The sequence below is a fragment of the Ovis canadensis genome, chromosome 21 (genome assembly GCF_042477335.2).
Source record: "Ovis canadensis isolate MfBH-ARS-UI-01 breed Bighorn chromosome 21, ARS-UI_OviCan_v2, whole genome shotgun sequence".
Classification (NCBI taxonomy): Eukaryota; Metazoa; Chordata; class Mammalia; order Artiodactyla; family Bovidae; genus Ovis; species Ovis canadensis.
In genome coordinates this window covers 28,251,373-28,274,665 of record NC_091265.1, presented here as the reverse complement: position 1 = coordinate 28,274,665, position 23,293 = coordinate 28,251,373, and the positions used below count along the sequence as shown (strand labels likewise).

At 38.8% G+C, this 23,293-nt stretch overlaps 1 protein-coding gene across 13 annotated transcripts in view; it reads left to right on the top strand.

The window, feature by feature from the left end:
- The window catches only part of ANKRD42 (ankyrin repeat domain 42), a 57,939-nt gene that overhangs the window by 19,375 nt on the left and 15,271 nt on the right, over positions 1-23,293 (top strand). For 8 of the 13 annotated variants that reach the window (XR_011251632.1, XR_011251631.1, XM_069564872.1 and 5 more), the window contains 6 exons: positions 114-233; positions 1,052-1,187; positions 6,364-6,564; positions 9,648-9,773; positions 15,602-15,707; positions 20,244-20,419. Coding sequence is in view for 11 of the 13 variants with exons in the window: in XM_069564872.1 (XP_069420973.1) it covers positions 114-233; positions 1,052-1,187; positions 6,364-6,564; positions 9,648-9,773; positions 15,602-15,707; positions 20,244-20,419 (865 nt within the window). In the remaining 2 variants the exon portion in view is untranslated. The remainder of the gene's footprint in view (positions 1-113; positions 234-1,051; positions 1,188-6,363; positions 6,565-9,647; positions 9,774-15,601; positions 15,708-20,243; positions 20,420-23,293) is intronic. The other 5 variants (XM_069564881.1, XM_069564877.1, XM_069564880.1 and 2 more) reach the window with 1 other exon arrangement.

Genomic DNA, 23,293 nt, shown 5'->3' with positions numbered 1-23,293 from the left:
AAAGTTATATAATAGCTTAGCTATAGATTAATAAATTGCTTGCCTTTAAATCTGCATCTGCATGATTTAGGGTCTGTGTTCACATACATTCCTTCTTATTTCTCTGCCTTCAGGCTCTTATAATCAACGGAGCCAACCTGGCAGCTCAAGATGATCGTGGATGCACTCCTTTACACCTTGCCGCAACACATGGACATTCTTTCACTTTACAAATAATGCTCCGAAGTGGCGTGGTGAGGTGTTCCTGTTAATATGTGAGAATGTATAATCATATAGATGGACTAACATTTGGTAGTCTGGTCATCTCTTTCTGACTTTTTATATCCTTCATAAGACTCTGGACGTAATTTGATCTCTCTCTTTAACTTTCCCATCTTTAAACATGGGAGCAATAATTTAATTAAATCTTCAGCAACCAAAAAAACAGCTTAGTGGTACAAAATATTTCAGAGGCCATAGGTCCTTCATATGAGTTCAAAGTTTACCAGGGAAGATTCTAAGGCTTCCAAACACATAACCAGCAATTGTAACCTTTCTGAATTGGTATGTGTTTACCCGTTTCTTTTGTAACTCTTAGTTCATGAACTACTTTAAAAAGTGATTTATATCTCCAAAAATTTCATTTATTATAATATTTATTTTTAAAATTACCCAGTGGTTATAAAAAATAACTATTTATAAGAATTAAATATTTTTCGTTAACTCTTGGATTATGTTCCCAAGAAATGATTTGATCATTTGAATCCATCTTTCATTTTGTTGGTCAGGAGCTTGTGACCTGTAAAATGACTAGTTAAATACCTTTTTAGAAACAGTTTCTATGTGGCAAGTTATAATCTTTTAAAAAAATCTTTATAATCTTTAAAAAATATCAGTATTTTAGCTCATATGTTCAAATCAGTGGTTGCAATAAATATTTCTGTTATATTTAGTGTTTGCCTTACAGTTTTAATAACAGCTTCTGGTTCTCATTTGTAGAATTAAGCTGCTAGACTTAGTGTTTCTGCTGCAAAATGGAAAGAAACTGAGTCCTTGTGAATGTTATCTGTAGGATCCCAGTGTGACTGATAAGAGAGAGTGGAAACCTGTGCATTATGCAGCTTTTCATGGGCGGCTTGGCTGCTTGCAGCTTCTCGTGAAATGGGGATGTAGTGTAGAAGACGTGGACTACAACGGAAACCTTCCAGGTATTTGCAAAAGCAGACATTGTGACTTTTCAATATAAACTTGTCAAATGTTTGAATCATGTTTAAGACATTTAAACTGTCATCATTCTAATAGTTCCTAACAAAACTGAAGTAGTAAAATATATTTGACGTGAACATTAAAAAAAAAATGTATTTATTTATTTGGTGTTAGTCATTCTTTTGAGTATATAGTAATATCTCTTTGTGGTTTTAATTTGTATTTTCCCTGATGACTAGGGATGTAGAACATCTTTTCATATGTTTAATGGCTATTTAGTTATTTTCTTCTGTGAAATACCAGTGTGAAACTTCTGCATTTTTTTTTTTTAAACTGTCCGTCCTTTTTCTAATTGAATTGTAGGGGTCTTTATGTATGCTAGATACAAGCTGTTTGTCACAGGTGTTGCAACTATCTTTCCCATTTAACTATCTTTTCTATGTCTTGCCTTTTCATTCTTTTAAGATATCTTTTGATGAATAGAAGTTTTAATTTTAATGTTTAATAAGCTCTTCCTTTATGGTTAGTGTTTTCTGAATCTTATTAAAAAGTCTTTTCCTACTATGTGGTCTTGAAGACACTCTTTTATGTGTGTACGTGTGCATGTGTGTGTGTATAAGTTTCCCTCCCTTGGCCACACCGTGTGGCTTGAGGTATCTTAGTTCCCTGACGAGGGATTAAATCTGGACTCTGCAGTGTAAATGTGGAGTCCTAACCACTGGATCATCAGGGAATTCCCAAGGACACTCTTATGTTATCTTCTAGGAATTTTATTATTTCATTTTACATTTAAATCTCCAGCCCACCTATCACCGACCTTTCTGTAATGCAAGGTAAGGGGCGGTTTCGTTTTTATTTAGTACTTTATTGAATTTGCCTGATCACTTTGTTTGTCTATTGTTGTCTGCTCGTTGAAAAAACATTCAACTTTTATTTCTTTAAAACTATACATTCTAAAAGATCTATAGTTATTTTATAACCATTTATAGTATATTTTTAATAGTATAATGTAGAGGTTAAGAATGTGGCCTCAGGACTATACTGCTTATATTCAGATCTCTCTCTTAAAAATTATTAATTCAAAATTTATTTTTAAAGCATCTGTGTGTCAGTCCCTAGGTGCTAGGGATATCACTGCAAATAAAAGAGACAAAAGTCTCTGCCTTTGTGTGGTGGTAAGGAGGGAGATAGACCCTAATAATAATAATAAAAATGAATAAAGAAAGGCAATGCCAAAGAAAGCTCAACTGCTAAACTAAGTCGCTTCAGTCGTGTCCGACTCTGTGCGAGCCATAGACGGCAGCCCACCAGGCTTTGCCATCCCTAGGATTCTCCAGGCAAGAGCACTGGAGTGGGTTGCCATTGCCTCCTCGAATGCATGAAAGTGAAAAGTGAAAGTGAAGTCACTCAGTCGTGTCCGACTCTTAGCAACCCCATGGACTGCAGCCTACCAGGCTCCTCCATCCATGGGATTTTCCAGGCAAGAGTACTGGAGTGGGTTGCCATTACCTTCTCCGAAGAATACTCAAACTACTGTACAATTGCACTCATCTCACATGCTAGTAAAGTGATGCTTAAAATTCTCCAAGCCAGGTTTCAGCAATACATGAACTGTGAACTTTCAGATGTTCAAGGTGGTTTTAGAAAAGGCAGAGGAACCAGAGATCAAATTGCCAACATCCGCTGGATCATGGAAAAAGCAAGAGAGTTCCAGAAAAACATCTATTTCTGCTTTATTGACTTTGCCAAAGCCTTTGACTGTGTGGATCACAATAAACTGTGGAAAATTCTGAAAGAGATGAGAATACCAGACCACCTGACCTGCCTCTTGAGAAACCTGTATTCAGGTCAGGAAGCAACAGTCAGAACTGGACATGGAACAACAGACTGGTTCCAAATAGGAAAAGGAGTACGTCAAGGCTGTCACCCTGCTTATTTAACTTATATGCAGAGTACATCATGAGAAATGCTGGGCTGGAAGAAGCACAAGCTGGAATCAAGATTGCCGGGAGAAATAAAAATAACCTTAGATATGCTGATGACACCACCTTTATGGCAGAAAGTGAAGAACTGAAAAGCCTCTTGATGAAAGTGAAAGAGGAGAGTGAAAAAGTTGGCTTAAAGTTCAACATTCAGAAAACGAAGATCATGGCATCCAGTCCCATCACTTCATGGGAAATAGATGGGGAAACAGTGGAAACAGTGTCAGACTTTATTTTTCTGGGCTCCAAAATCACTGCAGATGGTGATTGCAGCCATGAAATTAAAAGACACTTACTCCTTTGAAGGAAAGTTATGACCAACCTAGACAGAATATTGAAAAGCAGAGACATTAGTTTGCCAACAAAGGTCCATCTAGTCAAGGCTATGGTTTTTCCAGTGGTCATGTATGGATGTGAGAGTTGGACTGTGAAGAAGGCTGAGCACCGAAGAATTGATGCTTTTGAACTGTGGTGTTGGAGAAGACTCTTGAGAGTCCCTTGGACTGCAAGGAGATCCAACCAGTCCATCCTAAAGGAGATCAGCCCTGGGTGTTCATTGGAAGGAATGATGCTAAAGCTGAAACTCCAGTACTTTGGCCACTTGATGCAAAGAGCTGACTCATTGGAAAAGACTCTGATGCTGGGAGGGATTGGGGGCAGGAGGAGAAGGGGATGACAAAGGATAAGATAGTTGGATGGTATCACCGACTCAATGGACATGGGTTTGGGTGGACTCTGGGGTTGGTGATGGACAGGGAGGCCTGGCATGCTGTGGTTCATGGGGTCGCAAAGAGTCAAAAACAACTGAGTGACTGAACTGAACTGAATGAACAAAACATATATTAAATAAAGGTATGTGTTTAGGTTAAATTGCAAAGGGAAATAGAGTGTTACAGGAGATGAAGTTAAAATAGGGTGGTGAGAGAAGCCTTCATGAAGAGTTGACAGTTGAGTGAAGACTTGGAGTTGAGAGAACAGGTCTTGATATCCTGGAAGAGAAACATTTTAGGAAGAACTTCAGCAAGTGTAAAACTCTTGAGGCAGCATCATGCCTGGGTGTATTTGTGTAACAGTGAGTAGTAACACCAAGTCACTGTAGTTCAAACAGAAGTGAGGAGGTTAGTAATAGATGATGAGGTTGAGAGGTAACCAGGAGCTATTGAAGGATTTTTACATAAAGGTGATCTGTTTAAGAACATCATTTTTGGCTATTATGTTCATAATACTAGATTGTAATGAGGATGCTCATTGGCATGAGCATTTAGGAGCTTGATGCTGTAATTTAGGCTACAATTTCTTAGCCAGAGTAAAGGCAGCAAAGATAGTGGAGGCAGCAAAGATAGTGGAGGCAGCAAAGATCGTGAGAAATGATTGGGGTTTGTGTAACTTTTAAAGATAGAGCCAATAAGATTTGCTGATTGATTAGATGTGGGGAGTGACAGAAGACTCAGGGTTTTGGCCTGACCTTCACAGAAAGGAGAGCATTTCTAGTAACTGAGATGGGGAGAGTTGTGTATGTATGTAAAAAAGGGTAAGGAGTTCAGTTTTTGACCTGTAAAGTTAGAAATTCCCATAGTACATTTCAGTGTATACAGTGAGTAAGTAGTTAGAGGAATCTGAACTTTCAGGGGGAGTTTTCTAATGGGAGGTTCAGCTGAGAAATTGTATAGTGGCACGTACCAGCAAAGTGTCTTTCGGATATTGTTACTTAATGGATTCTCCTGAGTTTTGCTGGTCACTTGGGCACTGCCCTATTTGTCCAGAGCCAAGATTTATACATGAATTGGACTGTTTCCCAATGGTCACTTCTCAAGAGGTGTAAAGCCTCTCCTGTTCTTTGTAATTATTGCCTCTAGGCTTGTAGTACTCCAGAACCACTCCTAATTTTTGCAGATTTTGGGGGTATGGCTCTCCAGTCTAATTCATTATATTTTCTTTCAGGGATTCCCTAACATAAAAACATTTAAAAAAATTTATTTAGTTTTAGTTTATTTTCGTGGTGCTGAGTCTTCATTGCAGTGCGTGGGCTTCTTACTGTTGTAGAGCAGGGGCTGTAGGGTGAGTGGGCTTAGTTGCCTGGAGGCATGTGGGATCTTTCTAGACCAGGGATCAAAACTGGTGTCCCCTGCATTGCAAGGCAGGTTCTTAACCACTGGGCCAGCAGGGAAGCACCCCCTGCCCCCTTAGCATTTCTTGTCTGTTCATGGTATTCTTGTCTGTTTTTCTTGTCATTATGGCTTTAAGAAATGTCTTTCCTATTATTTTCAAGAATTTAAGAGAAGGAATGGGGGAGAATAGACTGCAGTTTTCATCCAGTTTTCTTGTTTATAATAAAAATATTGTTTATAGAAAAGTGACAAAATGCATAGTGATAAAAATAACATCACCCCTGTTTGCATAATGACTATTTTGGTTTATTTCTTTGACTTTTTCCTAAAATATTGAGATAACTCACCTATCACCTATATTACATAGAGGGCTTCCCTGGTAGCGGGAGAAGTGGATGACAGAGGATGAGATGGTTGGATGGCATCACTGACTCAAATGGACATGAGTTTGAGTAAACTACGGGAGCTGGTGATGGACAGGGAGGCCTGGTGTGCTGCAGTTCATGGGGTCGCAGAGTCAGACACGACTGATATTACATACAGAGTGTTTTTGTTTTTTTTTCATATAAGCTGCACAATTTGGATTTCACTTTCCATGAAAATTTTTTGAGATCTGCGCTTTGGTGACCCTCATTTAGCTTTTCTAGTGTAACTCGTGTAACTATTCAACCGTTTAGCCTACTGCTGTGGCCTGACTTGGAGGCTAGCTAAGGATATGTATGCTGAAAAAACGGTCTGTTATCCTTGCATCCAGAGTACATCTCTGTTATATAAGAGTGTGTGTGTGTGCATGCTCAGGTGTCTGACTCTTTGCAACCCCATGGACTGTATGTAGCCCACCAGGCTCCTCTGTCTATGAAATTTTTGAGGCAAGAATACTGGAGTGGGTTGCCATGCCCTTCTTTGGGGGATCTTCCCAACCCAGGGAAGGTGGTAGGTGGATTCTTTATCACTCCGCCACCTGGAAAGCCCCGTTATTTAGAGTGAAGATAGTCATTTCCCTAGGAGAACTAGAATTAATGTGTTATTTCTTTTTTCAAGTTATTTTATTGTCAATCTAAAATTGTTATTTTTCCTCTCACCTCTAGTTCACTTAGCAGCCATGGAAGGCCACCTTCACTGTTTTAAATTTCTACTCAGTAGAATGAGCAGTGCCTCCCAAGGTCTGAAAGCCTTCAATGATAATGGAGAAAATGTAATGGACCTGGCCCAGAGGTTCTTCAAGCAGAACATTTTACAGTTTATCCGGGGGGCTGAGTATGAAGGAAATGATCCAACAGATCAAGAAAGTAAGTGATAAATCTGAAGTGTTTTAGCATTTAAAAAGCAGAATAGAGGAGAAAAGGAAAGGAGTTATAAGGCAAATGTTATATTAAAATATGTTGCATATCATTGTTCACACAGTTCATCCAGATTCTCTTTTTTGTATGAAATATTTTAAGCAGATATATATAGAGATTAATGTAACATAATGAACATCCTTTGTACCACTAGATTTAAGAATAATATATTAGGTTAGATATATTTGAAGTTTCCTGTTTTTCTCAATACCATTCATTCCCTTTTCTCCATCCTCAGAGGCAACCATTATTTTAGATTTATAATTCCATTCTGTGGTTTTATATTTAGTATATATGTACTCACAAACATATGCAGTATCATTTTGTGAATTTTTAGAGTAGGGAACTAAACTCTTGTAACTAATGAGAAACCCTAAAATTCAACAGCTTAGATGATATAGAAGTTTATTTCTTTTATGGGATAGCTTCAGTTGGAGAGTGAATCTTGTTCTGTGTAGTCAATCAGAGACCGGTTGTCATCCTAACCAGCTCTCTCTCTAGGTGTTGCTAATCCAGCAGGAGGTGGGGAGAGAACAAAGTATAAGCTAGGATTTTCAAAGTCTGATTTGCAGTCATCACTTTTTTTAACATCCTGTTGGCCAGAGGTTAGTCAGTCACATGGCCACACTCAGCTGTGGGGGAAGCCTGGAGAATTCAGTAACCAGCTGAGAACCCTCAGCTCTGCTACAACTCTTGTTGCTATGAAAGGAAGGAGGTTTTAGTGGGCAAATTGTAGTCTTTGAAACTTTTTTTTTAGGATTGATTTATTTTTGGCTGTTCTGGATCTTTGTTGCTATGTGCAGGCTGTTTCTAATTGTGACGAGCTGGGGCCACGCTTCACCGCAGTGCAAGGGCTTCTTTTGTTGCAGGGCACTGGGCTCTAGGTGCACGGGCTTGGGTAGTTGCAGCATGCAGGCTCATGCTGCGGTAGTTGTGGTTCAGAGGCTCTAGAGCACAGCCTCAGTACTTGTGATGCACGGGCTTGCTCCACAGCATGTGAGATCTTCCTGGACCAGGGATGAACCCGTGTCCCCGGAATTGGCAGGTGGATTCTTCACCACCAGGGAAGTCCCTGAAACTTCTTTTAAAACTTTATAAAAATGGCATAAAACAGTATGTATTCTCTGACTTTTTTGCCAAATGTTATGATTTTTTGAGGCTTATTAGACAGATAGATGTATTCTAGTTTATTCTTTTAAGCTTTTGTATAGTATGGCATTTAATAAAAACATTATTATTCCATTCTCCAGTTTGATATTTAGACTGTTTACAGTTTTCAGTGTTACAATCCATGTGGTGATAAATATTCTTAAAAGTGTTCTTGTGTACATGTACAAGATATTCTTTAGAGAAGTGCCTCACTAGCTTTTTCACACATAGCCTATACTGAAAATGATACTTGTGTGGCACACTGGTACCAGTGGATGAAACTTCTTGAGGTGTAGTGCCTGTCTACTCTGAAGACTGAGAGTTGAGGACTCTGCCTTGGTAAACACTTGGGAAATTCTACTTTAGGTTTTGTTTGGTGGAATATGCCCATCTTCAGTATAAATAGGTATAAATGCTGCATTCTTCATCAAAGTGGTTGTAGTAATTTACACTCTGATCAGCAATGTTTGGTGAGAATTTAGGCAAACAATATTCAGTATTGTCAGACTTAAAAATTTTTGCCACTTAGTTGGGTATGAAGAGGTTTAACTTGTGTTTTAATTTGCATTTTTTTGATTACTAATAAGCTTGAACATTGTTTCATAAAGTTACTGGCTGTTCTAGTTTATTTTTCTATGAATTGCCTGTAGAATTGTTATTTGTCCTTTTCTAAATTACTTGAGTTCTTTTATATAGTTCTGATACCTATCTTTTATTAATTTTATCTGATATATTTTCTTTCACAGTGTGACTTATTTTTTCACAAATGATGTCCTTTTTTTTAAAAGTAACTTTATTAAAATATGATTTATATATAATAAACTGTATTTAAAGTATGCAGTTTGAGTTTTACTATATATCATGAAACCACCATCACAATCAAGAGGCAAAGCACTTTCATTACCTCAAATATTTTTTCATACCCTCTCATCCCTTCTTTCACCCTGGCCTACATAACCACTGATTTGTTTTCTGTCACTGTAGATTAGTTTGGGTTTTCTATTTATTTATTTATTTTTTTTAAATTTAGTTTGGGTTTTCTAATGGAACTCTTTGGAGATTCATTTGTATTATGTATTTCAGTAGTTCATTACTTTTTATTGTTTAGTAGTATTCCATTGTATGGATGACCCATATTTTGTTTGTGCATTCTGTCTTATTGATATTCTGTTTATTTGCCAATAGTACAAAGTTTTGATTACTATAGCTTTATAGTAAGACTGGTAATCAGCTACTATATTTTCAACTTTGTGCTTTTAAAAATACTCTTTGACTATTCTAAGTTGTTTTTTTTTCCATATATAAAATTGAGAATAGCTATTGCAGGGTTGTTAAGAGGGCAAAATGAGGCAGTCCTTATAAGTGCTTACTACCAAGCTTGACATTCAGTAAGGGTCCAGTGTGTGTAATGGTTATCATTTAAACCATTTTATTAAGTACTTGCTATGTGCTAGGCACCAGGGCAGGTGCATTCACACCTGTAGATGTATGCACACACATAGATACTCTATCTGCTTCCAGTTTCTTTTGTTTTCATCACTTCCTTGTAACCAAAGGGAGTGGTCTGTGCAAATGTAGAACTTAAGACCAAGTATATCTTTATGCAAAGGGTTGAAAATGACCATCTCCTTGTATTTTGTGGTGGCCTGAGAGAAACAGGGAAGATGACAGGAATAGTTCTGGTACAGTATAGTCCTTTTGATATCCCAAGGCATGGAAAGGCACATAATTAATAATAATCTTATTACTTTTCATTATATCAACTGAACTAATTCTAATATAACATTCTCATAATATTGAAACCTGAAATGTGTGACTGATTAAGGCAGGGAAAAAGAATGAATTCCTATGTTTACTGAAATACTAAATTTTTTTACTTATAGCTTTAGCATTTCCAGGTCATATGGCTGCCTTTAAGGGTGATTTGGAAATGCTTAAGAAATTAATAGAAGATGGAGTAATTAATATTAATGAACGTGATAATAATGGATCAACTCTTATGCATAAAGGTAAGTTATGATTGCTGCTTCAGTTTTGACACAATTTCTGTTGAGTTACTTACCTGTTACAATAATTATTCATTAGAAGCACATGAAAATGTAAAATTTTTCCTGATATGCTGAGAGGTATCAGTCTACCTTATATGGTATCAGTTCAGTTCAGTTCAGTTGCTCAGTCGTGTCCGACTCTTTGTGACCCCATAAATCGCAGCACGCCAGGCCTCCCTGTCCATCACCAACTCCCGGAGTTCACTCAAACTCACATCCATTGAGTCTGTGATGCCATCCAGCCATCTCATCCTCTGTCGTCCCCTTCTCCTCCGGCCCCCAATCCCTCCCAGTGTCAGAGTCTTTTCCAGTGAGTCAACTCTTCACATGACGTAGCCAAAGTACTGGAGTTTCAGCTTCAGCATCATTCCTTCCAAAGAACACCCAGGTCTGATCTCCTTCAGAATGGACTGGTTGGATCTCCTTTCAGTCCAAGGGACTCTCAAGAGTCTGGGTGCTTAATTTTCAACTCAAGTGTGATAATTCCTTTTATGTCAGACGTTTACACACTATTACATTTGAGGGTAATTCACAAGAAATTCTCTGTGACACTGTCATGTTAGTTAAGTGAATTTCACTACCAGAGAAGTTTCTGAGGACTATCATTTTCTTTGGACTAAAAATGACTGATTAATTTATTGAAACAGAAACCATCTCTCTAGATAAAAAGATTGAGCAGGGGACTTCTCTGGTGGTCCATTTGTTTAAAAATCCACCTTTGCAGTTCAGGGGATGTGGGCTCACTCTCTGTTTAGGGAACTAAGATCCCACATGCCTCAGTGCACTGAGCCCACGCCCCATGACAAAGGATCCTACATGACACAATTTAAGATCCCATATGTGGCAACTAAGACTTAATGGCAGTCAAATAAATAAATAAACAAATATATTTTTAAAAAGGTTGAGTAGAATTTTCTTCTTTCTTGTACCCTGCAAAAATGTTTTTACTGCCATAGAAATATGAATGAACATTAAATTTGAACACATTTTCAAAATATCTGCCACATTCTTTGTGTTCTCCTTCACTCTATGTGAAATTCTAGAATCTTAATCTTTTTGTGTTTGTTTTTTAATCAGACTGTTAAATTGTCAGCTCAGTTCAGTTCAGTCACTCAGTTGTGTCCAACTCTATGTGAGCCCGTGAATCGCAGCACGCCAGGCCTCCCTGTCCATCACCATCTCTTGGAGTTCACTCAAACTCATGTCCATCGAGTCGGTGATGCCATCCTGCCATCTCATCCTCTGTCGTCCCCTTTTCCTCCTGCCCCCAATCCCTCCCAGCGTCAGAGTCTTTTCCAGTGAGTCAACTCTTCACATGAGGTGGCCGAAGTACTGGAGTTTCAGCTTCAGCATCATTCCTTCCAAAGAACGCCCAGGTCTGATCTCCTTCAGAATGGACTGGTTGGATCTCCTTGAAGTCCAAGGGACTCTCAAGAGTCTTCTCCAACACTATAGTTCAGAAGCATCAATTCTTTGGCACTCAGCTTTCTTCACAGTTCAACTCTTGCACCCATACATGACACTGGAAAAACCATAGCCTTGACTAGATGGACCTTTGTTGGCAAACTAATGTCTCTGCTTTTCAATATTCTATCTAGATTGGTTATAACTTTTCTTCCAAGGAGTAAGCGTCTTTTAATTTCATGGCTGCAGTTGCCATCTGCAGTGATTTTGGAGCCCCCAAAAATAAAGTCTGACACTGTTTCCACTGTTTCCCCATCTATTTTCCCATGAAGTGATGGGACCAGATGCCATGATCTTCGTTTTCTGAATGCTGAGCTTTAAGCCAACTTTTTCACTCTCCTCTTTCACTTTCATCAAGAGGCTTTTTAGTTCCTCTTCACTTTCTGCCATAAGGGTGGTGTCATCTGCATATCTGAGGTTATTGATATTTCTCCCGGCAATCTTGATTCCAGCTTGTGTTTCTTCCAGTCCACCGTTTCTCATGATGTACTCTGCATAGAAGTTAAATAAGCAGGGTGACAATATACAGCGTTGATGTACTCCTTTTCCTATTTGGAACCAGTCTGTTGTTCCATGTCCAGTTCTAACTGTTGCTTCCTGAACTGCATATAGCTTTCTCAAGAGGCAGGTCAGGTGATCTGGTATTCCCATCTCTTTCAGAATTTTCCACAGTTTATTGTGATCCACACAGTCAAAGGCTTTAGCATAGTCAATAAAGCAGAAATAGATGTTTTCTGGAACTCTCTTGCTTTTTTGATGATCCAGCGGATGTTGGCAATTCGATCTCTGGTTCCTTTTCTAAAACCAGCTTGAACATCAGGAAGTTCATGGTTCACGTATTGCTGAAGCCTGGCTTGGAGAATTTTGAGCATTACTTTACTAGCATGTGAGATGAGTGCAATTATGCGGTAGTTTGAGCATTCTTTGGCATTGCCTTTCTTTGGGATTGGAATGAAAACTGACCTTTTCCAGTCCTGTGGCCACTGCTGAGTTTTCCAAATTTGCTGGCATATTGAGTGCAGCACTTTCACAGCATCATCTTTCAGGATTTGAAACAGCTCCACTGGATGTCATCACCTCCACTAGCTTTGTTCGTAGTGATGCTTTCTAAGGCCCACTTGACTTCACATTCCAGGATGTCTGGCTCTAGGTGAGTGATCACACCATCGTGATTATCTGAGTGGTGAAGATCGTTTTTGTACAGTTCTTCTATGTATTCTTGCCAGAATTGTCAGCTCAGTGGTGGGAATATATACTGTAGGATTTATTCTTAACAATCTTATTTATACGATAAAAAACCAAATCTTTAACCTACTGCATGTGAATTTCCATTCTGTTTCATTTGTGATATGTCATAAGTTTCTTCATAATCAATGGCATATAATTCTTTTAAAAATCTTAGTGTAAAAAGTAGGCTTATTAATATAGTCTTGTGTTTAAATTGGACTTTATTTCGTACATTACTTCTGGGAGTCCCAGTTGCAGATTGTGTTTCTCTTGGCTCTGTTGTTAGCTTAATCACTAAAGTTCATGTAAGTCATATTGTGTCTCAAGTATAGAATTTAAGCACCATGTTTTATCAGAGAGAGAGGGTCAGTGGAGCAGGAGGAAGAGGAACGTGAAAAGGGGTTTCTCCTCACATAGAAAGGTCCTCACTTCAGTAAAGGTTCTACCCTAGACTTGGAGAATTTCATTCCACCTATCTCTGCTGAATGTTTAGGTGTAAAACACTTTACCATGACTTTTGTGAATGGGGAGGAGATTCAAAATGTTCATAGAGTATTTTTTAAAATGTGGTACCCTGGAGCAAAGTTCCATATCATATCCTATATATATAAAACCGGTTTCTATTGCTAATGTTTATGTGGGGTGTCATTGCCGTAGCATTGTAGCAAAGATTGGCATCTTGAGGTCTGGGAAATCCCATAGTGTTCTCTTTTTTTAATATATATTTATTTATTTTCTTGGCTGTGCCAGGTCTTAGTTGCCACGCGTGGGATCTTTAGTTATAGCATGAGAAATCCTTGGTTGCAGCATGTGGGACCTGGTTCTCTCATCAGGGATTGAACCCTAGGCCCTCTGCGTTGGGTGTGTGGAGCCTTAGCCACTGGACCATCAGGGAAGTCCCCTGCAGTATTCTGTGTTAGCTGGTTTTAGATTTGCTAAGAGAAATCCCAGTCTCTTGAAGAGCCGGCACTGAGTTTTGGTGATGAGTCAAGCGGAGACGGGGAGGACGAGAGCCTTGCAGGCCTCTGTAAGCTGGCTGCAGTGCTGTAGTGGGGGCATTGCCATGTCACTGGGTCTGGCTTTGTGTCCTTTCCTCACCGTTGCCAGTATTGGAGGTAGACTGACTTTTAAAGCATCAGAGTCATACCAAAAGTTCCTCTTCTTTGACTCATTTTACAGAGGCATGTATATATTCAGCAGGGCTTCCCAGGTGCCTCAGTAGTAAAAGAATCCACCTGCCAGTGCAGGAGATGCTGGAGACGCTAGTTCGATCCCTGGGTCGGGAAGATCCCCTGCAGAAGGAAATGGCAACCCACTCTAGTATTCTTGCCTGGAGAATCTCATGGACAGAGGAGCCTGGTGGGCTATAGTCTATGGGATCACAAAGAGTCAGACATGACTAAGTGAATGAACACACAGCACATTATTCAAATATATATGCAGAATTACACATCATTGACCTAAAGGGTTAAAACAGTTGGAAAGTTAAGACAACAAGGAAGAGTTCTCCAAAGTGGTCATCTTCATCCATTCATTCACATAAAAGATAAACATTTATGGAGTCCCATATAGGGTCACAAAGAGTCAGACACAGCTGAGCAACTGAGCACACACGTATGTATTCAGCACCAACCACATGCCTGCACCTTGAAGATAGTATGAGATTTAGACTGTATTGCTAAGGAGCTACCTGCTGATACAGTGAACACCTAGAGATTTGTATAAGTCAGGATGTAATCAGTGGCAAAAAGTATTTGGCTGTCAAAATACATGCAATAGGAATTCAGGAGTAGATGTTAAGGAACAGAAGTTTCTTCTGGTTAAATTACAGAAGAAGCGTCATGGGAATATAGATGTAATATGTTAGTAAACACTAAACGAGGTGTAAAACTGTCATCATATTTAATCCTTATTGTAGTTTTATGAAGTAGTAGTGTATTATTCTTATAAATATGACAGCAAGGAAATTGAGGTCCAGAGGGATCAGATTTTTCTTTAATGTTCATTAAAAAAATTGAAGTTTAGTTGATTTACAATGTTTCAGATATATAACAAAGTAAGTTCTATTTACATATATGTATATATTTTTCAGGTTTTTTTCCTTTGTAGATTATTACAAGATATGCCATACAGTAGGTCCTTGTTATTTATTTGTTTTATATAGTATAAATCTATCTGTTAATTCCACATTTCCAGTTTATACCACTGCCATCAGGTTTCTTGACTGAGGTTGCACAACTAGTAAGAGCAGAGCTGAGATTTCATTCATTTTCTTCATCATTTATTCATCAACTCTGTAGACGTTTATTAGTTCTGTATGCCAGCCACTTTCTAAGTTCTGTCCTGTCCTCCAGTCTGTTGTTTAGTGAATCTAAACTCAAATCTTTTTAGATTATTGAACTCGCCGCCCCCCACCGCCCCACAGTTTCCCTGACTCTTGAGATGGACTGGGGAGGAGGGGAGAAGTTAGATGAGCATATAATTGGGTGATGGGCACCAGGTGTGAAAACATATAAGCTGAGTTGTGGAGGTGAAAATTAATTTTGAGTGCATGTGTTTTTAAGGAAAGCTAACGAACAGTTTAGGTAATCATCGAGGAGCCTGTAAGTTCTGAGTTGTGAATGTGAGAGGCATAAACTGTCTATACAAGATGACGAAAGATTTTTCAGTCTTTCACATTCACACAGATTATACTCACATTTGGCCTGATACAGGATTGGTCAGGAGCTGTGAGTACAGTCGATGAGCACTGGATAAGGGTTAGCACAAAGCACAGATTATAGTTTCAAATCCATTACTTACTGGCTGTGTGATGTTAAATAAATATCCTCTGTGAGCGTCAGCTTTTTTGTATCTGTATGTAAAGTTCCTATATAAGGGCTGAGCAGAGCAAACATTTGATTAAATATGTGTCTAATGAATGAATAAGTGAAATAGAGACGATAACATCTGGCCTACCTACTTTTGTTGATATTGTAGGGATTAGTATTTATAAAAGTATTCTGTAGTGGTACTGTCCAAAATTTTAGGAAATTGTTCACTGATAACAATAACTTTTCTGTGTGTGTGTGCATTTTGTTTTGTTTGTTTTTTTACAGCTGCTGGGCAAGGCCATATAGAGTGTTTGCAATGGCTGATTAAAATGGGAGCAGACAATAACATTACCAACAAAGCGAGGGAGAAACCCAGTGATGTGGCTAAGAGGTATCTCTATCTATTTCGCTTGTCTTTGTTTTTAAAATTGTGCATTTATTCTGCTATACTCAGAATTCTATCTCTGAAGATTTCTGAAATTATAGGACTCAGTCAAATGCTGATGGCATGATAATTTTCGCACTAAATCGATGTTTGACAATGTATCAGCTCTTCTCTCTAAAGCAGTAATTTTCAGTTGGGAGATAGTATCGTCCCCTTTCTTTGTGGGGTGGTGAATTTGGAAATGTGTGTGGAGGGGTGTTGTCACAGTGATGGAGACCATCACTGATGTTTCATGAGGTCAGTCCAAGAATGCCAGATATTCTACAGTGCTCAGAACAGTGGTATACAATGAAGAATTGTCCCACTCAAATGCTGGTACCTGTTGAGAAATGCTGTGTAATGGAAAGGAATAATCAAAAGGAGGTGCATGGATTTTGAAACAGTTTAATATTTGTATTTGAATTAAACGTAACACCCATTATTGCTCACTTTGAGCTCATTTCAGAGGTCCTCAAGGATACTTAGTTCATTCGTTTGTTCATTTGATTGTTTTTCATTCCGCTTAACCGTGTTCCAAGTGCTGTAGTTAGCATTAGAATTACTAAGATGAAAAAACTTAGTCCTTGCTCTCAACAACCTTATGGACTTGTGGAGAGATAAATGTGCAAATGTGACTTTTATTGATTATAGTTACATTATCAGTACATGTTATATACAGGATCTTCCAGGGATCGAACCGGGGTCTCCTGCATTGTGGGCAAATTCTTCACCGTCTGAGCCACCAGAGGAGTCCTATATAAAGTGCAGTGAAAGACATAGAAGAAAGAGTGCCTGAGTATTTCTGTTTGAAAGTTGTGGGGGGAAAATGTAAATACAGATGGTGGTAAGAGTTACGAAGGAAACTGCAGGGTGTCAGAATTTATATAGAAGTCTGGGAAAATTTTTTTCTTAGTGAAAGCAATATTTATGCTGACACTTGAAGGAGAAGGAGTTGAAAGATAACGCCTTGTGTCTTTGAGGAATGTATGTGGCTTGGAACAACTTGAGTCTAAAACAGGAGTGTGGGCTAAAGCTGCACATGAGGCTTGACAGTTTGCAAGGGCCTAATTATTCATTAAGTTGCCATGCAGTTTTTGTTAGTGAGGCCATGTTCCATAAAATTTTTGTCACTGTAGGATCTTTTTGAAGCCTTGGAATGTGGTTTTGTTTTACTGCATACTAGCATCATTATCTAGAGAAGGCAATGGCACCCCACTCCAGTACTCTTGCCTGCAAAATCCCATGGACGGAGGAGTCTGGTAGGCTGTAGTTCATGGGGTCGCTAAGAGTCAGACACGACTGAGCAACTTCACTTTGACTTTTCACTTTCATGCATTGGAGAAGGAAATGGCAACCCACTCCAGTGTTCTTGCCTAGAGAATCCCAGGGATGGGGGAGCCTGGTGGGCTGCCGTCTATGGGGTCGCATAGGATCGGACATGACTAAAGCAACTGAGCAGCAGCAGCAGCAGCATCATTATCAACTCAGGCTAACTTTTGTCTTTATTTTTAAAAATATGTTTATCAGTAAAGCACACATATTTGTACAGCACAAACTGATGAATTCTGATACATGTATATACCTGTGAAGTCATAATCACAACCAAGATAGTGAACTTATCCTTCACCCCCCACAAAATCTTGTACACCTTTGTAATCTGTCTCTTTTCCACTGCTTTCCACTGCTGCTTCCCCAAGCAAACATGAATTTGCTTTCTTTCACTAGTGATTAGTTTGCATTTGCTAGAATTTTATATAAATGGAAACGTACAGTATATATACTCATACTCTTATGTGGGTGGCTTTTTTCACTGAGCATAATTATTTTGAAGTTCATTCATGTGTAGTGGTTCATCTCTTTCTTGTTGCAGTGTAGTATTCCATTGGCTGTGGAATTCCATAGTATTCCAGAGTTTGATTATCCCCTAACCTGTTGAAGGACGTCTTATTTGTATCTACTTTTTGTGATAATGAATACAGCTGCTATATATATTTACATACAGATTTTTTGTGTGAACGCAAGTATTCAGTTCACTTGGATAATACTTAGGAGTAGGACTGCTGAGTCAGATGCTAAAGTGAAAGTGAAGTCGCTCAGTCATGTCTGACTCTTTGCAGCTCCATGGACTGTAGCCTACCAGGCTCCTCCGTCCATGGGATTTTCCAGGCAAGAGTACTGGAGTGGGTTGCCGTTGCCTTCTCCAGAGTATCTTCCCGACTCAGGGATCGAACCCAGGTCTCCCGCGTTGTCAGCAAGATGCTTTACTGTCTGAGCCACCAGGGAAATCAGATGCTAAGGGAGTGTTTATCTTTTTAAGGAACTGTCACAGTGCCTTCCAAAGTGACCACACCAATTTGCATTTCACAAGCAATGGATGAGAGTTTCTGTTACCCCTTGTCTTGCCAGCATTTAATATTTCTAGATGTTTTGATTTTTATAATTACAGTAGGTGTGTACTACTATCTTATTGTGGCTTTTGTTTTTTCCTAATGAAAAATGATTTGATGCATCTTTTCATATTCATATCTGACATTTGTTTGTTTTCCTTTGGCAAAGTTACTATTCAGATCTTTTGTCCAGTATTAAAACTTGGGTAGTGTTTTTTTTTATTGTTGAGTTTTAAGAGCTCTTTCTATATTCTGGATACTAATTCTTTCTCAGATTTTTGTTTTGTGAAGATTTTTCTCTCAGTTGTGTTTTTTTTTATCATCCTCTTAATAATGAAGAACAAGAATAATTTAAAAATATTTATTAATTTATTTGACTGTGCTGGGTCTTAGTTGTGGCTTGTAGGATCTTCAGCCTTTGTTGTAGCTTGTAGGATTCTTTAAAAAAATAGTTGCAGCATATGGGATCTTTTAGTTGCAGGCATGCAGAATCTTTAGTTATGGCATGTGGACTCTTGGTTGCAACATGTGGGATCTAGTTCTCTGACCAGGGATGGAACCTGGGCCCCTGCACTGGGAGTGTGGAGTCTTAGCCACTCACCACCAGGGAAGTCCCAAGAATAAAAAAAATTTTTTTTTAATCAATTTGCTCTTTTTTGGGTTACACTTTTGGTATCATATCTAAGAAATCTTTGATTTAACACCAAGTCACAGAAATTTCTTTTGTTTTCTTTTAGACATTGTGCAGTTTTAGGTTTTACACTGATGTCTGTGATCCATGTTGAGTTAATTTTTGTATATGGTATGAGGTATGCATCTAAGTTCTATTTTTTTTTTTTTTTTACATATGGGTATCTATTTGTTCTAGCACCATTTGTTGAAAAAGCTGTCTTTTCTCCTGAATTGCCTTTGTGTCTTTGTCCAAGTTAGGTGTCCATGTATACATGGGCTTATTTCTGTACCCTATATTTTATCCACGGATCTGTCTATATCAGTTTCACGAGTGATTGTAATGTCTGGCCCACATTTTTTTGTCATTCATCTACTAAAATGCTAAGTGTGAGTGTGGTGTTATAGAAGTACCCTTGAATGTGTTGTAAAGCAAGTACTCAGTAAGTGCTAGCTGTTAAGTTACAGTCTAATAATAGATATAATGAATTTTTGTAACCTTATAACTTCCGGTGTTTATTACTGTATCATTAATGATTTGCAATACCTGGTGAAAGGTGAGGATATATGTGTGCATGTGGTTATGTGTGTGGGGAAAAAAATAGGGATTTTAGGTTTTTGTGTTTAGTGAGTAATTCTTCATCTCCTAAGAGAAAGCAATTAAACATTTTAATTAGCAAAACCTTGGGAAAAAATATGCAGATTACATACAGTCACAGCAACAACTTGAAAACCAAGAGTATATTACTAGCTTCATAGAGGTGTAGAGAAGATCAAAGAAAATAGGAAATGTGGACAGAAAAGTCATTATTTTTCCATTAAATTTCAAAGCCATGCTGAGTGTTTGAGGGTTGAGGAAGGATGAAGATTAAGGGGGCTAGAGCTGTAGTTTTCCCTAAAACTGGAACCAGAACTAATTCTACAGTCTAAATTAGGCCATCAGGAAAAGGTAGTGAACACAGGTAGATCAAGTAAGGTGGTTCTGGGCTTTCTGCTCAGTTGGGCAGCTCTGTCTGGGCCCACACCAAATGTTCTTTTGATAGTAGATCACCTCTTTCAGTTGGATTTTTGCCGCTAAAAATTACGGAATCTGGGAATTCTCTAGCCAGCCCAGTAGTTAGGACTCTGCACTCTCACTCCTGAGGGCCTGGGTTCAATCCCTGGTTGGGGAACTAAGATTCCACATGCCATATAAATTGGCCTCTCCCCCAAATGTGGAATCAGCCTTTAATATGACTGCTTGTCCTTTGTTTCCACTAACCATTTGAGTTTCCTGCATAGCTGGATATGTGTCACATTGTCACTGACCTTCAGATATAATTTTGCTTCTTTAGTGGTGGGTTGAGCTGGTGAGATGATGTAGAGTGTAATTCCTTAAATTAAGTACAAACTGATTTAAATTTGGAAAAGATAATGGATCCTGTTAATCACTAATTCTTTTCTACAGGTTTGCCCATTTAGCAGCAGTAAAGCTATTAGAAGGACTACAGAAATATGATATAGATGATGAGAATGAAATTAATGAAAATGATATTAGGTTTTTTATAAGACACGGTGTTGAGGGAAGCACTGATGCCAAAGATGATTTAGGTCTCAGTGAGTCGGATAGAACAGATGCCAGAGGTAAGTGTGCCAACTCTTTCATGATTTTCCCTTTACAAAAAAATACTGTAGCCAGTTTTTACCACAAATTTGTGAAATTATTCTAAAGACAATTACCATCTACAAAGTAAAATACTTTGGTATTTTGGGGAGAAGTAGTACAGATTTTTGTACTAGGGGTTGTTGAACGTGATCTCAGTCCCTCCATGAGGAAAGTGATATTTTCATGCCACATAACCCTAATTTCACTTCTCATGGTGTCTGTCAGAGAACCATGGCTCATATGAGTGGATGAGAAGAACTGTTTCAATGGCACTCTTTCATAATGAGGAGAAAGATAAGAAAGATCTGTTTGAGTGGAGGCTAACCAAAGCAGAGGCAGGTGTAGTAAAGTGAGCAGTGCTTGGGCGTGGATTCAGACATCAGGGCTTCACCTCTTTCTAGCTGTGTTACTCTGAACCTTGGTTTCCTTATCTGTGAAAATAAGAATATTAACATAACGTCACCGTCACAGAGTGCACTAACGAATGGGATGTGCCTAGCTCATGGTAGAAGCTTAGTAAATGTCAGGTCCCTTCCTCTTTTTTTTTTTTTATAATGATTTATTCGTTCATTTGGCTGTGCCGAGTCTTTGTTGCTGTTTGGGCTTTTCTCTAGTTGCAGTGCAGGGGCTTCTCATTGTGGTGGCTTCTCTTGTGGAGCCCAGGCTCTAGAGGGTTTGGGCTTCAGTAGTAGCAGCACTGGGTTCAGTAACTGTGGCTCCCAGGCTCTAGAGCCCAGGCTCACTAGTTGTGCTGCATGGGCTTAGTTGTCCCTCAACATGTGGGTCCTCCTGGACCAGGGATTGAACCTGTGTCTCCTGCATTGATAGGCTGCTTCTTCACCACTGAGCCACCAGGGAAGCCCAGTTCCTTTCTTCCTGATCTCTGGGAAGTATTTTCAGTTATTCTGACAGGAAGAGCTAGTTGTACCAAACCTGTATTCTCTGAGAAAAGTTTCTAATTCATGTCTAAATAAAAGAAATTTCTTTTAAAGAACTCCCAGAACACTGTTAGATAGAAACTCATTCTCCAGGGGATGGTAGAAACCTCTTTCCTGGTGAATGCAGCATGAAGATGCTGATGCCAGGGACTCCCAACAAGCAGCCCACCTGATCACCTCACAGCAAGGCTCAGAGTCAATGATCTCTTCAGAGTTTCCTGACAGCTTTATTTTAAATAGCTTTATTGAGATGTAATTCACATACCATTTAATCTACCTATTTAAGTGTACAATTAAGATTTTAGTGTATTCAGATTTGTGCAGCCATTATTACAATAAAATTTGTAGTATTTCCATCACCCCCAAGAGAAACCTGACACCCATTACCCCTACCTTCTTTTCTTTACTCCCCGACCAGCCCTCAAATTAGGCATCTGCAAACCTACTCTCTGTCTGTGTAGGTTTGTCTGTTCTGGGCATTTCATATGAGTGGGATGATACCATCTGGGGTCTTTTCTGACTAGTGACTTTTCTGTCACTTAGCACGTTTTCAAGCTTCGTGTACTTTGTAACATGGATCATTACTTCACATTTATTTATTTATTTTTTACTGCTAAATACACTTTATATATCCATTTATCAGTTGTTGGTCATTTGAGTTGTTTCCATATTTTGGTTATTAAGAATAATCCTGCTGTGAACATTCATATACATGTTTTTGTGTGGACGTGTATTTTCATTTCCTTGGATACACCTAGGAGTTGGAATTGCTGCATCAGCTGCTAAAAGTATGTCTGGCATTTTGAAGAATTTCAAAATGTTTTCCGAAGTGGCCACACCATTTTACATTCCCACCAACCATATGTGAGGGTTCTAGTTTCTCCACATCTTACCAGTCCTTGTTGTTTGTCTAATTGATTATATTAATAGTTGATTAGAGTAATGATGTGATCACTAACCTAGAGCCAGACATCCTGGAATGTGAAGTCAAGTGGGCCTTAGAAAGCATCACTATGAACAAAACTAGTAGAGGTGATGGAATTCCAGTGGAGCTGTTTCAAATCCTGAAAGATGATGCTGAGAAAGTGCTGCACTCAATATGCCAGCAAATTCGGAAAACTCAGCAGTGGCCACAAAACTGGAAAAGGTCAGTTTTCATTCCAATCCCAAAGAAAGGCAATGCCAAAGAATGCTCAAACTACTGCGCAGTTGCACTCATCTCACACGCTAGTAAAGTAATGCTCAAAATTCTCTAAGCCAGGCTTTAGCAATACATGAACCATGAACTTCCTGATGTTCAAGCTGGTTTTAGAAAAGGCAGAGGAACCAGAGATCAAATTGCCAACATCCACTGGATCATGGAAAAAGCAAGAGAGTTCCAGAAAACATCTATTTCTGCTTTATTGACTATGCTAAAGCCTTTGACTGTGTGGATCACAATAAACTGTGGAAAATTCTTCAAGAGATGGGAATACCAGACCACCTGATCTGCCTCCTGCGAAACCTATATGCAGTTCAGGAAGCAACAGTTAGAACTGGACATGGAACAACAGACTGGTTCCAAATAGGAAAAGGAGTATGTCAGGGCTGTATATTGTCACCCTGCTTATTTAACTTCTATGCAGAGTACATCATGAGAAACGCTGGACTGGAAGAAAGCACAGGCTGGAATCAAGATTGCCAGGAGAAATATTAATAACCTCAGATATGCAGATGACACCACCCTTATGGCAGAAAGTGAAGAGGAACTAAAAAGCCTCTTGATGAAAGTGAAAGAGGAGAGTGAAGAATTTGGCTTAAAGCTCAGCATTCAGAAAACTAAGATCATGGCATCTGGTCCCATCACTCCACGGGAAATAGATGGGGAAACAGTGGAAACAGTGTCAGACTTTATTTTTTGGGGCTCCAAAATCA